Source organism: Cornus florida, unplaced genomic scaffold (assembly GCF_030987335.1).
Source record: "Cornus florida cultivar Cherokee Brave unplaced genomic scaffold, ASM3098733v1 CherokeeBrave_3.0.0_Hap2_Chr11, whole genome shotgun sequence".
Taxonomy (NCBI): domain Eukaryota; kingdom Viridiplantae; phylum Streptophyta; class Magnoliopsida; order Cornales; family Cornaceae; genus Cornus; species Cornus florida.
Genome location: NW_026775581.1, coordinates 137,317,129 through 137,335,845, shown reverse-complemented (window position 1 = coordinate 137,335,845; position 18,717 = coordinate 137,317,129). Strand labels below are relative to the sequence as shown.

The following is an 18,717-nucleotide window of genomic DNA, read 5'->3' as shown; positions in this document are numbered from 1 at the left end:
CCGTGGAAAATACCATCTTACTCGCGCCACGTCAGATAAATATATGTTACACCTACGGTTTGTAATTCTGTATGTGACACACTCTGTGAATTTTTGGCCTTTAGATTTAAAATAGAAGAGTGTGTCATGCGTGGATCTACCATGTCACTAGCTATGACGCTGCTAGAACTGGGATTGATAATATTTGTTTTTGCTTGGTGCAATGGTAAAGTTTATTAAAGGGGCGAGTATTAGACTTTTGTACTCTCATGTGTAAACTTTGTCCATTTATGTAGAGACAAAGTTCACACTGTTCTAGAGAGAAAGGAAAAGGGCAGAAAGTCTCCTTCAATATTACTACTTTTTTTGACTTTCAACGTCCGCTACTGTAATATTTGTTTGGTACAACAAATCATGAGCTCTTTATATTTAATAATTAAAATTATTTTTTAAAATTTATAAATATTAAATTATTTAATTTATTTAATATAATTAATATTAAATAATTTATTTAAAAAATCTTTTAATTCAATAATTAAAAAAAATTATAGAGATAATAGATTTTTTTTTCTTTTTTCTTTTTTTAACATTACTCAACAATATTTATTTTCTGGTGGCCAGCTGTCTCCAGAGACAAAGACCACACTGTTCTAGAGAAAAAGGCCAAAATCTAGAATACTCCTTCAACATTAAATAACTTTTTTGATTATTCAGAATTTTCTAGTGGTATCTTATTTTCTTTAAAATAATTTGATAATCAAAAGACTTTCTTGATACCTTCTTATTTACCTTAAAAAGCTAAGATAGGAAATTCAAATTTTCTCAAGACAAAAAAATAAATAAATTTTTTAAATTAAAAACTTCTTAAAACCATCACAAATATTTGCGAATAGTTCATTTAGTTTCTCTTATTTAGTTGTTAACATATACATAATTATGTATAACTACCTTATAAAATAAATAAATAAAAACATCAGTTTAAAATAATTTTAAATTATAAAATTTATTAAAATTAAGTTAGAATCCTAAGATAAACTGTCAATATAGTTCTAATTCTAACCATTTTCCCTATTGCCCAAAATTAATTTAATTAGCAAAAAATATATAATAGTGAAAATATATTATTAATGTGTCATATGAGGACGAGCGCATGACTTTTTTTCATCTACAGTATATTACCTGATGAAAAAAATATATACAGACAATTTAGAAACCTTATAAAAGTATAAGGGTTTTTTTGGCAAATAGATAATAAAGGGTTGTAAGTCGTAAATCTAAAAAAGTAAAAAAGGACTCTTTTGCATTTCTTCCAAAAAAAAATTTGTATAATTAATAAAAATTGCCTATAATTCTACTTTTTCACATTTTTGTTAATCATATATAACTTTCATAAACTGTAAACAATTTGTATACAATTTCTGCACTAAATTTAAGGTTAAATGTTTTACCCGACACAGACATCCCATCAACTTACTCATAACCCATAAATATAAGATCTGAATTTTTTTTTGAAATTTTCAATTCAGCATTTTCAAATTAATTGCATAAGATTGAATTGTAAGCATTTAGGCATGCTGTTCAAATATCCCTGTTAAATGTAATGAGAAATTGCATATTGAATTGGTGTATATATAGGTATGAAATCTTATTTATTAGTAGGTTAGGTAGTACAAAGTAAAACAAACACAGTGTACAACATATATGATCTAATAAACTTTATGAAACATCGGGCAAAAAGATAGTCCTAATTAGGTAAAAAAACCTAACCAAATAGTTTGGTCGAGCATTACTCTACCCTTGAATACAAGATAATGGGATCCATGTGGATCCTAATGCAATACATTTACCGATGCACCGAATCCACTAGAATGTTATGCGTGGCAACAGGGTGGGGGACACCAACCCCATCCTCATCCTCGTTGAGTATAAATATTCTTATCTCCATCCAAAATTATTTATAAATGGGGTAAGGACATGTTTAGTAAAGTACTTTCATAATTGTATCATAAATATTACGAAAGTAAATAACAAAACAATTTTTCAATCGCGGTAATAATTATTTTTATTTTATGTAGATAAAAAAGTTAAAAGTAATATTCAATTTATTAATTAGGCTTAATTTAGTGTGATGGAATGGGCTGAAATGGAATGACTATTTCACTTTCTTATTCTCTTTCTCTTATCTGCTGTTTCACATTAAAAGTAGAATAGTCATTCCAAAACATTTTTATAAAATGTCCATCCTATCAAATACATAGAATGACCATCTCATTCCCACTCATTCCCACTAATAATAATAATAAATCAAAGACAAAAAAATACCCTTTCGGCTTCGTTTCACGCAGATGGACCACCAATGTTTCTCTCTCTCTGCGATACTAAAAATTCTTTTGGATGTGTTTCGGACAAATCTACTAATAGTGTTGCTCTCTCACTACGACACTTTCACTCTCTCTTTGTGACGGTACATTCCCTCCTTCCCTTTCTTTCACTGCTAACTTAGATCTCTTTCTCTTCATACATGTAACGAATAATATATAAATATATATAATATGTATATATATAGCAATTTTCTCTCTCTAGATCTTTTATATGTTGTGTTCTTTGATTTGATTGCGGAGTCTATCCTCCTGTACTATTGACTCTGATCTAAAAATGAATTGACTCGCAACAAAATTATTTTAAAAAAGATTGATTTCCTGCTCGACTTGAACAATTTGCTTGTGGCCCTAGATTTAGATAGCGAGAAAGCAAAAGGGGCATTTTCTGCTGAAAGGACTGCTAATAAACAATGAAATCAAGATTTAAACTTCAATGGGGAGATGGTGGGTGTGTGCGTGGACAAACAGCAACAAAATGACTTATTAACATTTTGGACAATAAAATAATTATAATAAGAATATAGTAAAATGCAATCTGAGACATTTTGGATAATAAAATAATTATAATAAGAATATAGTAAGATGCAATCTGAGATTGATCTGATAAAATCCCAAATTTGATATCTGAGATTGGCCTGATAAAACCCCAAATTTGGTGTATATAACCCCAATTTTGGTGTATATAGTAAAATGCAATCTGAGATTGGTTTGATAAAATGCAATAAAATGATTATAATAAAATTACATCCATATATTTTAAATTTAGAGACAAAAATAGAGATTGGTCTTTGGTTGCTTGGTAAGACAATTTCATACCATGGTGTCTCAGTTTATGTCAACAAAAATATAATTGTTATAGTCCATTCCTGTCAAAATTTTTAGTCATAATTTAACTTCTATACAAGATTTTCGAAAATGAATTAAGTTTGATTGTGAATTAACACTCATTAACTTAAAATATATGTATAAAAAAGTAATTTTAAAATTTGAAATTTGAATAGAAAGTGAACTTTGCTAACAAAAAAAATCTCAGGTAGGATATACGTTGACTTCATTAGTGGTGGTTGACAGGGCAGGCCCTCACCAAGCACAAACATCTAGTTGGGATGAATAACGACCCAACGTGTTCAATTATCTTATTTCGATTTTAATTTAATTTTATAACTCACTTTATTTTTAGATACCATCAATGAGAATAAACATTAATGCCATGCAGTTTATATGCACCCAAAAGTTATTATTATTATTATTTTTTGTCGGGAATTTAATATGTGCTCAAAAGTTGCCAAAATAACAAAGTTCAATTGCTGTTTTCAATGTAAAAATACATGTTTGCATTAATCGACGAAAAACTTTAAATTTGTGGGCTATTTTATTTTGTGCTAAATTATTATCATTGCATGTCCAAGAACACAGTTCTTGAATTGAATGAAAAAACATTAAAAAAGAAACAGACCACTATTTAAAGATCGACATTATAAAAGTTTATTATATTTGTCACTCTGTAGATCCACTAAAATCATACTATTATTATATATATATATATTATAGATTGAAAGTTTTGACAAAGTCAAAAACATCCTTTACGTTGACTTTAGATGGGTCTGTAAATCTGTATACATTGTCTGTATATAAGAAAGAGGTCTGTAGCTCCATTTTAACAAAAACAGCAGCACAGAGTATAGCCAGCAATGAGATCCTCATCTCTGGCACTGCTGGCGTTGGCCTACTATTGCTGTTTCATTCTCTGGTCAGCTAATGGTGCTGTTACCATCTCTTCGATAATCAGCAAAGAGGTGTTTGATTCAATATTTCTACACAAAGATGACAACGCTTGCCCTGCTAAGGACTTCTACACCTATGATTCATTTGTTGAAGCATCCAAAAGGTTTCCTAAGTTCGGTAAAACAGGATGTTTAAGCACGCGCAAGCGTGAGATTGCTGCTTTTCTTGCTCAGATCTCCCATGAGACCACCGGCGGTTGGCCCACCGCACCCGACGGGCCGTACGCTTGGGGTTTGTGCTTTAAAGAGGAAGTTAGTCCGCAGAGTGATTATTGTGACTCCACCAACACCGAATGGCCTTGCTACCCAGGCAAAACTTACAAAGGAAGAGGACCTATTCAACTATCATGGTAACTCTCCATAAATATATATATATATATATATATATATGAATATTATATTTTCTGTAGGACAACCTTATAGTCTGAATGGAGAAATTTGGATTATATCATTCCATGTGCACTAGAGATTGTCCGAGGACATTGTGAATTTCATTATGTGGTGATCTCTTTTTTCTCTAGTGCACTTGATCGTCCAAGCTAGGGAGAGAAACTGAATTCCTTAATTGAGAGTCTATACATTACAAAATGTCTTCATATAGTCGGGGAGTATTGCAGCGTAATCCAAATTCAACTTATACCTAAGTCGATGATCCCTAATTAAACTGTTTCAAAATAAGTGCCGCCCACTAGAACTCGAGCAATTCAAATCTAGCTAACTCGAGTTTTAACATGAGCATAGCAAAATATGCTTAATTAGGTTGAGTATAGACTCATTATGTTGGTTGTCAAGGCTGATTGAGCTCGACATTAATTAGGTTAACATAGTTATAACTTCACATTAAATTAGTTCTTGAATATTTATTTATTTATTTATTAATTATTTGTCAATTGTGTTGCATGCATATGGCAGGAATTACAACTATGGTCCAGCTGGCAAGGCGTTGGGATTTGACGGACTAAAAAATCCTGAAACTGTATCAAATAACTCCATAATCGCGTTCAAAACAGCTCTTTGGTTTTGGATGACTGAGCAACAACCGAACCTTTCTTGTCACAAAGTCATGGTTGGACGTTATGTCCCCACAGAAGCTGATTTGGCAGCTAATCGTACGATAGGTTTTGGATTGGTCACTAACATTATCAACGGTGGACTCGAGTGTGGAATACCTAACGATGAACGAGTCAACGATCGGATTGGATATTTCAGGAGATATGCCAAGTTGTTTAGTGTTGATACTGGACCTAACTTAGATTGCGCATATCAAAAATCATTTTAATGCATGGTTATATATATATATTTACAGGAATGCAATATTGAAATGCCTAGACTCATCTTCTTGTGTATGTTGCTTCCACTATTAATTGTTGGCTTTTCTGAAAATTTGAATAAATGGAATGAAATGGAAGTTTGATTCAAATTTTGGTATAATAGACACAAAATACGTGCATGTTTGAAATTTTTCTTTAGTATAGAACTTTGAAGGAATTATAAAGTATGTATGGATATAATTTCAAGTGTAGAACAATCACTTTAATTTTGTGTACTGATTATAGTGTTTTTTTGGTTTCATAATTTCATATTATTACAACTAAACTAAAGAAATTGTTGATGCAAAATTCTGCGCAATTCAAAATCGGAGGCCTATCCTACAAGAATTGAGGTTTGAGCAAAGGTAACTGAAAATGATACTGGTTAATTTATGACACTTTTTGACAGAAACTAATACCAATGTAATTAGGGTCGTGATAGAGGGACCGATCATTTTGGCTGATTACTTTTGCAGAATCCACATGGCAGTCTACCTGGCAACCAACTTACAGAAAAAAAATCTCTGTCGATTTCACCGTCTCTGCAAACCATTTACCCATCTCTGCAAGGGCAACCCACAACCTCCCATCACCACACCACAATCACCTTCTGAACCAAGTCAATTTTCATCGTACAAACCTCAACCAACCAAACAAAACCAAAAACCATCACCACACATCACCACAATCAACCCAAAACCTGATCCGAAGAACTGCAAATCCATCACCACCGATTTTCGTTTTCAGTTTTTTAATTTTTACTCATCACTGTTTGAAGAAAAAAAAAAATCGATGCAGGAGTTCTGAAAAAAAAAAAAAAAAAAAAAAAAAAACAGTGAACAGCCGCCGGAATCCTCTTTGGTCGTCATCATCTGAAGCCGCAGTTCACAGCCATGATATTAGGGATATTATCACCGCCGAGCTTCTCCTTGCTCGCCGGCAGCAGTTCTTCATCACGGCGAGCCCTCCACCGTCCGAGCTCGCTGTCGCCATCTTCCCACCATCCGACCTCTCTACCATCGCTCCATCATAGCCAGCCCATCGCCACCGCCGGTCAGATCATCCTCAACTGGACGTACAACTAGACAGCCACGTAAACAGCCACGTGTTTCTACCTAACAAACTGCCAAAATCGTCGGCCCGAATATCATTTTCCATGTAATTAATTTAGTACTTCAGTGAGAGTAACACCAGTTTAATCAACTTAGTACTTTAACATAATTGTATAACAAACTTTTTGAGTTGATCCCCCCTTCTTTTATATAGGAGAGTACCTCATAATGGAGATAAGAGAAGAAATAACCGAGATTAACATCAGGTTTTTTTTTTAACGGCAAGACACACACAAACATCACTTACACATTTATTTTGCTCATTTGAGGACTTGAATTCTTGCACCATTCAATTTGAAAGGTAGAGAAAATACTAATAGGCCACAAGGTATTGGTGACGTCCCTTTTTATGTTAACCGGTCCTTATTTCATAAGAGAAATCGCCAATTATGAAAAATATTATGATGAGTAGTGATTGTTATCTTTGTCTCCTGTATCCGAATTTCTTTATCGGTTTAAAATTTTGTATCATAAATTAATTATCAAACAATAATAAAAGGAGCCTATTGAAGCTTGATTTCAAATTTTCAAGGCTACTTGGATCATAAAAATGTTATTATCTTATATGATTCTTGCTACAGCGAGATAAAGGCCGCCCTCAATTACAAGTACATTCATTCTATCACATATGTAACATTATTACTTCAAAATTGCAACACCATTATTTCATAAATGCAACTCATTATTTCGATTATACACAATGGCCAAATTATTACTTTCAAAATGCTACAGTTTACTTTGGCACATCAAGGGGTAATATACAAATTATACATTGTAAAGGGAATTTTATTAAATTAACTCATAGGAGTATTATATATCATGAACAATTTATTAAGCTTCTTAAAATTAATTAAATCATACTAATTAACTAGAGACTTTATGTCAATTCAACTGTCCATAAATGTTATTGATTAATATTTAAAGTACATCTCAGAGAATCAAATTGTTTCTGAAAGTTATTGATTAGTTGTATTTAAAGTGCGCGCATATATATATATATTAAATATGTAAAAGGTACTCTGTGTGGATCACTATCATCACTATTATCAACGTTTGAAGTTATAAATAACATAACATAACTTTAGTCAAATTACTCGTAAAAACTAAAGAGGTCTGTATATTTAAATATTTAAACATTTGAATTTATATCATGCAAGAGACTGAGTCAGATACTTGAAACAGCGAGAAAAAAAAAGAAGAAGAAAAGAGTACTTTAAAAGCAAGGGGCAATGTCGTCAATCCAGTCGAGCTCTGTTGGTGCGTTGCGCACCGCGAATACGTTAGAAATCCCTGGCCGTTTCGATTCAGAGAACCTCACTTTCTTTTTCCCTTCTATTTTTCCCGCCTATTTTATTTCTGCATCTCTTCTCAGATCACGCAACTCATCACACCCTCTCCGTTTTGAAAAGCCCTCCAACTTCACTGCGAAAAATTCATCATAAATCTCGAAAAAAACACACACACACACACACTCTCTCTCTCTACGCCTTTGTGTTTGGGAGATTCGCTTCAGTTTCTTCAGAATCGTGAAAATGGAGTTCCTCGAAGAGCAGCGCCGAAAATATTACAAGTAACTCATACAATTTATCACCATTTCTTTTTCCAATCTGAAATTGATCTATTTCTCTCTTGATTTGGAGTGTTTATGGATAATTCTACTCATTGTTGGTCTCTTTTTGATCAATTTAAATCCGATCTCTTTGTCTGTTCTAGGTTTGGTATATTTCTTATTGTGTTTTGAAAATTATCTGCAATTTAATATGTGGGCAATCGAACCTGTGTAGAATAAAAAATGAGAATAAATTATTATAATAATTCCGTGACAATTTCAGAAGAGTAGTGAAATGCATAACTGGGGACGAGATGAGCAGTTCCTGAATAATTTTACCGTTCTTTCATTTGTTTGTTTCAAACACAGACACACATACAAGCTAGTAGTAGTCTTCCTCATATTGAATTTGTTGGTTCTGAGCTGTTTCTATTTACTGTTCATTTTTTTTTGTTGATTTCTCTGTTTATTTTTCAGGATATAGCTGCTTGATTTATTGGTTTACTCTGCTTGGCTGAAGTGTGATAATGGAGATCAGCAGACAACAAAATTTGCGAGATGTAAGCCTTGTCACTTATAATCTCAAGAAAAAGACTATAGCCGGGTTTTACATTTAATTTTCTCATCTTCTTCATTGGCTTAAATTTGAATACTTATACGCATGATTTTCTTCTTTATCTAAATCAATTTTCTGGTGGATGGATTTGGGGTTGTTGTATCTAGTTATATGCCAGTTACTCCGTAAATTCTTAGATCCCTACTAGTATTGTTTTTCACATCAGATTCTGTTATCATTCTTCTTATTTTGATGGAAAATATGGTTATTCTGTAGTTATTTAAATGAACTAATAGGGGAGTGGAGATATTTAGATGTTTCATGGATAATCAAATATAAATTTCAGGATCGCGTGAGTGATGTTCGGAGTTTTGGGAGCAATTATCATCCATGTAGCCAATCCAGGAAGATTTCAATAGGAGTTATGGTAGACTCCTCAGTGGAAACAGGACCCAAAACTACAATGGAAGATTTGGCTGCTGTGGCAAACGCAGAAAAGTTAACTTTGAGACAAGGAAAATCCAGGGAAGATAGAAACAACTGGGAAGAAGTCAGAGCTGCCGTTATTGGTAGACAAACTGATGCTCCAGAGCAGGTGACTTCCCCCTGGGTTTCTACTAAAACCTCCTTCCCGGAAAAACCAAACTTGGAGGCAGTTCATTATGCAAGACCGACTTCAAAGTTACCAATCACCAGTGGCATGCACAACACATGTGATGAAGCAAAGGCAGCACCATCATCATATGCTGTTCAGTTTTTTGCAAACCAGATGTCTGTTGATGACAAGCAGAAGAAATTTAGCAGGGTCACTTACAGAGAGGAGAGAGCAAAGGATTTATCTGCAAAGAGGGTGGGGGAATTTTCATTTGCAACTGTGCAGGAAGTTTTTGTTCCAGAAAATGAAGTGGTAGAGGGTAAAACAAGCAGAACAGAAAACAGAAGCAATGAATCTTTGAGAATGAAGCTTTGGGACATTTTGGGAACTGTTTCTTCACCAAAGAAGCAGTTCTCTAACTCTCAGTCTCCTGAGGTGGGCGCAATAAACCCAGAGCAGAATATAGATCAAACAAGTAATCCTGTTGTCAAGCCTGGACAGAACTCGGACACAATAGAAAGTGATTCTGAAAATCCTGAGAATACTACCATGAGACCTGTGACTCGTTCTTTGTCCCAGAAGAGATCTTCATCTAAAGTGCAACTGAACAAAGCTAAAAATGTGCCACCCTCTACTTATAAACAAACACGCCTGGAGAAGAATGACTTCTCTTTTGAATCTGGAAGGTCGTTTGTTGATACCCATGGTGTTTCTTCAATGTCTCAGAGAAAAAAGAGTAGGAGAAAGGGTTTTAGTATTGAGCCACGTAACATTTTCTTTCATCAAAAGGATAATGCAGATGACATTCAGCAAGCAAGCGATAGGAGTAAAGGAACAAAATCTGCTGAGAAAACATCTTCACTTGGAAATAAAGCAGGAGGTGTGCAAATTTGTGCTCCTAAGAAAGACAGTGTGTTTGTTGAGCCAAAGCATGGAATCCAAACGACTGATGCCCCTAAATCACCAATGGTGAATATGACTGATAACCTAGGTGATATCAACAGTCCAATACTTTCAGGACACCAGGACCAGCAAGAAGACTTCACCTACCCATCTTTAAAGAACATTGTGGACCGACAATCAGATTTCAAGACCACAACATTTGAAATGAGAGCTCCAACTAAAACTTCTTCACCTGGCTCACTGCCAAAAACCAACCAGAGGGAACTGGATGATTGCAGTCCTGCAGAGAGGGTATTTAATATGGAAGGCATTCGTAGCTTCAATAGTTTCCTGGCTTCAAAACCAGACTACCATGAAATAAACGTGGAGACGGGATCATCTGTATCCTTCATGTTATGCAGCTGCTAATATTTATAATTTTGGTTATGAGTATTGGTTCCTACCTATTTCGAGTTTGTATTTTGTGTCTCCTTATTGAACTATATAGGAAGATGCAGGGGAACTTGAAAATTCTCCTGTCATGAAACCAGTGCCTACTTTGGGAGAAAAAGATGCAGATAACATGTTGTTCAAATCACTATCTGAAGAGAGGGATTCCGGAAGCCCTGAAGAAGGTTCACCTATCGATGAAGGTTATAACCACATAGAAGAAAATGATGCAGAAAACATGCTGTCTAAGTCATCATTTGAAGAGAGGGATTCTGAGAGCCATGAAGAAGGTTCACCAGTTAATGAAGGTTATAACTTACAACCCTCAGGTGTTCGCATGTGCATTATATGTTCCTCTATTATTGTTAAATAATTCACTTTAAATATGTAATAAATGTGCAAAAGAACACATCCACTTACCAAATACAATCCTCAACTTGATTGAGAGAACTGATTTTAAGTAGAAACTTACTGATATTTTAATAATTTCTATGCCCTATTTATACCAAAAGAAGGAAAAAACGAATCAAATTGCATTTTCGGAATTAGAGATAACAAATAATTGGATTGTTCCTACTTTCATTTTATAAATGCTGTATCATTTTATTCCTGAGATGCATTAAATAGAGTAATTTAAAAATGTGCTCATAGAGGGTAAGAATGAATTTTCTTCTTTTGGGGGGGGGGGGGGGGTGTTGAGTCAGACCAATTTTTTAACTTTTGGTTGTCGACCCATCAAACAAGATTAATTACCGGTGTCTTTCCTGCTTACGCTTTAATCAATTTTTTGGGTGGGATGCTTGCATACAGTTATGTAAATGCCTTGAATTGAATATGAACCTTTCATATGAACTTTAGTTTGTATCCTGGGGTGATTATGTAATTGGAAAAATGGAGTAGCTAATATTATCTGGGAGTATATGATCCCTGTTAGAAATTGCATAATATATCACCAAATATAGATGTTACAAGTAAACAATATCTTACATAGCATTAATTAATAAAAGATGGGGAGCTAAAAAGGTCAATCAATATCACAAAAGAACCTAAAGCCATTTAAATGTATGATATTGGTACCCTGTTGAGGCAACTCATAAAATGAATTTATAATAAAAAAGGTTCTAGTTGCAATACTTGATGTTGGTCGCCTGTCATTAAGTGCATCAGGGGATACCTTGTAAACTATGTTCCTGAACAATCATAACTATTGGCTGCACTGAATCTTCTGAGTTGTGTAAGAGTGTAATGTTCATATTATTCAGTTTCTTTTGCCTCTGATCATACTTTTGGTATACTTAAGCTTACATGTAGTATTTGTATACTTTTTGTCTACAATCCATCCATTAATTGTCAGACTGTCTTGATTGATAAGCTTCAACCGTGCTGGTGATCATGACCATATGTTTCTTCTTATTTGTGGTTTCTCTTGCATTTTCTTTTTTCTTTTTCCAAGTAAAGGCAATTTATTGACTTTATTTACTGAACATGTTTAGGTTGCTGGCAAACAGAAATATTGCTTCCAGAATTTGCTACTGCTGAGAAACCAAAGTTCCTTTTTCATCGAAGCAAAAGGCTCCGCAGCGAAGAATGCACTAAACCTAATGACTTTACTCCAACCTTACTCTCTCCAAAAGGTACACCTTCATTAAGATCAACATGTTCTGCTCCCTCGGCACAATTTTCTTCTCTATGGTTTCTGTTTGTTCTTCCTTTTCACTATTTCTTATTAATATTTTTTTATATTTTTTTTGGCTTTTATGTTGTTATTTGTATTTTCTTCTTTGGCGGTACAAAATGGACAGGTGACAAAAGCAATGGTTTTAAGGGACTTTCAGAACAGAACCAAGAGGATGGATTGGCTAGGTATATCTTTCTTTGCTGAATAAAACAATTAAAAATTTCATCAAATATAAACTATTTTCTATCTCAAAATGACACTAGAAATGACACTTTCTTTTGTTTTTTCTTTCACTTGACAATGTCTCAGTGCCATTGGTCTATTTGCTATGGCTTTAGAAAGAGTTAAATTGAAAATGAAGTCAGTGACAAGTAAGAAATCTGCTGAAATTTTGATGTCTGTTGCTGAGGGAATACATTCGCAGCTTCACAATGCTGAGTCTCAGATTCAAACAGATCTGTACGTATTTTAGAATGACAGTTCTACCAGTTTAGGGTATCGGTTTCTGAAGTGTGTGTGTGATGTTTCAGGGGAAAGCTATCAAGTCTCTGTAAATCAAAAAGAAAACGTCTAGACACTAGATTCCAAGGTAATGGAATTTCATAATTTGATTACTTTGATTGACCATATTATAGCTGATCATTGAATTGATCACATAACCACTGCAACTGGTCCTATATATTCTGTTTCTCAGCATTAGTGATGCCTATATGAAACCAAGTTAAACGAGAACCTCTATTCTTGAAATTTTGATTTTCGGTTTTAAGACCTCAATAAACAGTAGACGTTCGAGTTGCAAGTAAAACGTGAGGTCTATTTTGGTATAAATCATCATAACAAATTATTTGTTGTCCTTTCACTTAAGAATATCCTATACCAGGCAAACTCTTAGTTTTAATTAGGAATTTAGGATATAACTCTTCTTATCTTGAAGCTTGTGAGCTTCTTGTTTCTCTTGTGAGAGGACCATGATTTATTGTGACAGGAAACACCAAACTGCTTCAGAATTTTTTATACACAGAAGTTAATTCGTTGTTGAATTGAAAAAAAGAAAAGAAAAGGAAACAACTTAGCTGCAAATTTTGCCATAAGAAAGTTCTGAAAATTATGAGGCAATGAACAGCAAAGTTAGTATCACATGTAAAAGCAAAAATATATGGTGATACTGTATTATGAAAATATATGTAACAATTCTCTACATAAGTTCTTGTTCAGCCCTTTGAATTAGTTTTTCCAGTAATCATGTTGATTTTTTGCATCATTACCAAGATGTGGCCATTTAGTAGTGAGTCCTCAGTACGAGTGTCTGGTTTTCATTTATAGTTCTTGGATTCCCAAATGCTGGGCTTTAACCTTACATGCAATATGCTCCAAGTATTATAGCGAAATTTCCTCTTTATGTATGAGGATGTCATGGAATGCATGTGATTTTAGCATATCCTCTTAGGTCATTAACTTTGTAACAGCTATAAAGCCTTGAGATTTGTCAGGCCACTACAGAATGAGTGCATGCATTCAGTTCATGTCTGTGTATATATATTTCCCCCCTCTTACGGCTTAAATGGGTAAAATTTTCATGCAGAGCAACAAGAACAACTGAGGATCATAAACGAAAAGTTCAAAGAAGAGGTTAGTCAGCATATCCAGGATTGCAGGAGCGCAGTTGAAGGGGTGGAAGCACAAAGGATGGAATTTAAAGGAACTGTGGACAAGCAAAGTACGACGATAAGTTCATCTTGAATGGATATTGATTGACTGTGTTCATGCTTTGTTTTAGGTAGTTGAGGTGTTACTTATATGTTAAATTGTGGTTTTATTAGACATATCAACTTCTCATTCCAACAACACTATTGTATGCAAGTGGGTCAGTACTGTTGTCTTCTGTCTGCGCGAATGGTATATATCATAGTGCAAGACACTGTAGTTGCAATTATACTATTGGATGCACTTAATTAGTTAGGCCTTGATATAAAGGTGGTAGATGGGCATGCTAATACACTCTCATTTTCTGTTGTCAGCACATAAACATGAATGGCCTGTAGTGATCAGACTGCAGTTAGAAGCTTTCAAAAGTGTATATGTTTCAATACTAAGCAGAAATGACTTCTTTAAAATACTTACAAAATTTTGTTTTTTCCAGAAAAGAAAAAAGAAAAGAAGTTACAAAGATGTAGCAGATACATTTAGATGCTTGAGAAACACAATAGATTGTTTACAATTCCTTGTTGCACACAATAAAGACATTCATTTTAGATGCTTACGAAACACAATAGAAGAGGCATGCGTCATCTCATTTGTAGTAGCGTATTTATAAACAAGTCCAATCATCTATATTTGGTGGTTACTGTAACCTCAAGGCACTGAAAAGTCATTTAAGGCTTGTTTCAAGGTTCACATCTAGGAGAGGTGGCCTTAAAGTATTTTAGGGCTTTCAAAGTTTGGCAACCATCCTTTAGGTGCATGTGTCAGGAGCCAAGGAATTGTACGTTTTATGTCTCATCAGATGAGGCGCATGTTTCATGGGTCTTATCTTATATAACCTTTCCCCCCTTAATTTTATAAATGACGAATTATATCTCTTCTGTCATTTGATTGAAAATGATAATTATTTGATATAGGGAGAGGTGCATGCATATCTGTTATATTTAACCATGCTTCTTAAATTCTTAATTATACATTTTCTGCTTATTTTAGCTATTTCAACTTATAATCACTCCAATATGCTTTTAAATTGTGTAAGAAGTGATTTCTTTTATTCATTACTCTCTCTATTTACTACTTGTTAAATTGTCTTAATTGAAATTATCTGGAAGTCCAAGCCCTGTCTTATGGGAAATCACACTTTGAGTAACACTTGTCAGTGTTAGAAGCATTGAGTAATATGATATTTTTGCTTGTTATTTTCTACTGGAGGCTATAAATATAAATATCAACTGGTTGGAGTGTTTGTATTGGTGCAATGACGTCATGCAGCAGAAATCATGGAGTTGTATCCAACCAGGCAGCCAAACTGATATTACTGACTTCCTGTGTCTACCATGAGAGGCTGCTATGGAAAACTTATTTTTACTGTACAACTGGTAGGGTACACAAATGCAATACTTATTCTAATACGTTGTTATTGATACGTTTAACTGTCAGAATCATCACACCTGAAGCTTCTCTTGCAAGCAGAAGAAGCAATTGAGACGCAACTGAATGATGCTCAGAGAAGAGTCATGGCTGTCCACAAGGCAAGTTCTCATATCTTACAATCTGAACAGTGTGTTTCTTGCCAAATGGTTGTCCACTTGTTCCAGGGTCTTAGTTATATTATTATCATGCTGTGTTATTATATATTTTGGAGACCAGTAAATTTTGGGGAGCACAATCTGTATATTGGAAGTTAAAATTCTTCCATAATCTGTTAATCTGATTTGATTACCAGAGGATTTAAAGAGAGAATGAATAGAAAAGAGGAGGAGAAGAGAACATTTTGGGGGCCCTTGGCCTCCATGTAGGTCTGCCCCTGCTTATAGTTATAGTTAGAGTAAGATTCCCCACGTGACCTCACTAGTGTTTTAATTATGTTAAAAGGACTTTTGGTTCACAACCCAGACAAACAAAAGCATATGGACCTTGACCAGCGAGTCACATCAGTTATAAAAGGAATAATAATACAGGGAAAAATCCTTTATTCTCCTAATGTTGATGAGAGTTTGTTCATGTAGTGATATCAGACATGGAATCTCCATTCAGGGGGTTTCAGTTGTTTTCTTCTCCTGTCTCTCTCCATTTATTGTTTCTTCAGTCTTTGCTCCATTATGAAATACAGTACTATTTTTTGAATTGATCATATTCCAGAGTTTGACCATGTAAATATCTTTAGCCCTACCTAGATCTCATGCAAATGCCACCTATTTAATGGTGGATCCTAATCCTTACTCTGCCACGAAATAATCTTTTTCAGTAACAATATTACGGCAATTGATAATCTAAAACATATCCAGCCTTAGAGTCCCTGTTGTTTTACCTATTGAATGTCCGTGAGAAGCTGAGAATAATGTTGCAGCTTGGCTCAGCTGTCTGAAATTTTTGATCAACTGTTATAAAATCCCATAATAGTCTAACATGCCAGTTGCATTTACCTTTTGAGATAATTTGTGAATGTAGTAGAGGATGCTATGCATGTTAACTGGTCTTATGCATTGCAGTTGGCAAGAGAAAAGATGCTTCAATTGAAATATGTAATAGCCGAGTGCTTAAAAGAGGGTATTCTCAGTTGACATGATTTCCGCTGTTATCTATCAACAAGACGAAGACGCATGGCCCCAAATATGATACAAGAGTTTTGAAGATGTTATCAATGTTGAGAAGTTAAGTTGTAATGTAAGTCTTCTCATCCATCTTACTGGTGATGAAATGAGACTATGGTATTTTCCTGGTTTGGAACTCATTCAACTCTTCCCAAATTTATTTCTTAGTTGTATGGACAACAAAATGGTCTCTAAATGGCTTTCGTGCTTTTGGTCCTTGTAGCTTAATGTAATGAATTATAACATGACACTGTGAATTAGATTTACAGTACAAAAGGATATAATTTTTCCGAAGTACACCAACACCCAATTGGGGGATGTATGTGAAAATGCTAAATAGATATACTCGTTGTATCTGGTTTCATCTCTTCATTTAGGCAATATGTGCAAATTTGTTATTCGGAATTCTCTCCATTCTGTGTTTTACTGTTGGAACTTTGTGGTTGTTGCGCCAACTCATGTGAATTGTTTTCACCTGAATTTGTTTGCCTGTTCCTCTTTAAAATTATTGAGGGAGAAAAAAATAAAGTTGCTGAAATAATTCACTTTCAATTATTAGTTGGTTTAGCCAATTCTCACCAACTGGAAAGCTGATACTGTATTTCACTTTCAATTATTAGTTGGTTTAGCCAATTCTCACCAACTGGTAAGCTGATACTGTGTACATCAAATGACAAAGTTACTAGTGAATAAAATATGGTAGGTGCAAAAGGTAAGGTGGATCATTGTAAGAAAGAAAAGATATTGTGGAAGTGCAAAGTTTGTAATTATTTTATCATTGTACATTTATATATATATATATTGGTCGGTAAGTTTATGTACTATCATTGAAGAAAGAAATGATAAAAAAAAAAAAAAAAACAGAAATAATTATTTCTCCTTACGTCGGCCCTTTTGAGAGGAAAAGATTAGATAGACGTTGACATAGATTAAAATATATATATCCTAAAAAGTAAAAATGTTGAATAATTGATGATTGTGAAAGGAACGGTTCACATGGCACTCTCATCTTTCTCCAAATATTGGCCTTGAGTCGGTGTAGGGTCCTCCATTAGTACAAATGGTGGGGCTATGTATCATCTTGAATGTGTGGGGAATATATCTCGGAGGCCCAGCACGTGGCAGTGTTGAAATGCGCAGACAAGGGCACGTGAAGTAAGCGTGATCACGTGAAGCACACGCTTGTCTCTCCTCTTCGTCTGCTCCCGTGTAGGGACTCCAACGGGAGGGAAGCAATTTTGTGGTCCCACTGAATTAGTCCGTCCCTCAATCAAAACAAGTTAGCGGAAAGGGACTTGTCACTAACGATGAAGAAGAGAAATTACCAAATTCCACACTAAACTTAGCTGAGGTTCCCACACAGTCAACGTGTCCTCTTTGCATTACTACGTTTTGGATTGATTAGTGAGCCCCCAACGGGAGAGAGTGGTGTCTTAGTTGTCCTTGTCACATGGGAAAGAAGACGGTGATGGTCATGTCACGCCTCTATCATATCCTTAATCACATTGTCCCCCATTTTCAATTAATTCGTACAAATTTCTCTCCCCTCTCTCTCTCTCTCTCTCTCTCTCTATATATATATATATATATATATATATATATATACACGCGCGCGCATAATACACACATATATTTTCATAAAGTATCTTTCATGAAACAGGACTCTAAAACGTGTCCTTCGTTTTCACCTGCCACTTTGTTATGTACAAATACTGCCTATACATACAGGTTTTATTAACGGCTTGTGCGGTTGCAACTTGTTCGGGTTGGGCCCTCCTTTCCAGCACCAAAGCATTACTACATCCTTCTTCATGCACGCACGCAGTTACTGGTTACCACCGAATATTTCTGTACGCATATATATACATAATATTGTTGTAATCATTTTAGTATAATTTTCCACCTTCATCCACTAATTTCGCTTAATCATGTTGAAAAATCTGATGAAAGATTGTCAAACAAAGAATAATAAAATAATTTTGAATTCACAAAAAAACAACTTAGCCAAAAATATGATTTTGGAATCTTAAATGACGTAATTTCATTCAAAAACGTCCTCCTAATAGTATTTGACATTTTGACCTAGAAAAAAAAATAATAATTAACTTTCTGCTATCTGACCGTAGAAACAATTCTATAGCCATTG

The 18,717-nt window shown here is 34.4% G+C and overlaps 2 protein-coding genes across 2 annotated transcripts; both read left to right on the top strand.

The window, feature by feature from the left end:
* Nucleotides 1-3,318: 3,318 nt before the first annotated feature.
* LOC132285550 (chitinase 10-like) lies at nt 3,319-5,478 on the top strand. Its single transcript, XM_059787739.1, has 2 exons — nt 3,319-4,494; nt 5,057-5,478. The coding sequence occupies exons 1-2, from the start codon at nt 4,052-4,054 to the stop codon at nt 5,421-5,423; spliced, it is 810 nt and encodes a 269-aa protein (XP_059643722.1). The 5' UTR covers nt 3,319-4,051; the 3' UTR covers nt 5,424-5,478.
* A 2,234-nt stretch (nt 5,479-7,712) lies between these two features.
* On the top strand, nt 7,713-17,438 carry LOC132285977 (meiosis-specific protein ASY3). The gene is made up of 11 exons (XM_059788220.1): nt 7,713-8,136; nt 8,593-8,675; nt 9,018-10,550; nt 10,657-10,906; nt 12,092-12,232; nt 12,401-12,461; nt 12,586-12,735; nt 12,807-12,865; nt 13,859-13,993; nt 15,418-15,509; nt 16,470-17,438. Exons 2-11 carry the CDS (start codon nt 8,643-8,645, stop codon nt 16,539-16,541), a joined length of 2,526 nt encoding a protein of 841 aa, XP_059644203.1. The 5' UTR covers nt 7,713-8,136; nt 8,593-8,642; the 3' UTR covers nt 16,542-17,438.
* The last annotated feature ends 1,279 nt before the right edge of the window (nt 17,439-18,717 follow it).

Coding starts and splice junctions, on each gene's coding strand:
- LOC132285550 (XM_059787739.1), top strand. CDS start 4,052: ATGAGATCCTCATCTCTGGCACTGCTGGCGTTGGCCTACTATTGCTGT. Junction 4,495..5,056: donor GGACCTATTCAACTATCATG/GTAACTCTCCAT, acceptor TGCATATGGCAG/GAATTACAACTATGGTCCAG.
- LOC132285977 (XM_059788220.1), top strand. CDS start 8,643: ATGGAGATCAGCAGACAACAAAATTTGCGAGAT. Junction 10,551..10,656: donor ACGTGGAGACGGGATCATCT/GTATCCTTCATG, acceptor TGAACTATATAG/GAAGATGCAGGGGAACTTGA. Junction 12,462..12,585: donor CAAGAGGATGGATTGGCTAG/GTATATCTTTCT, acceptor ACAATGTCTCAG/TGCCATTGGTCTATTTGCTA.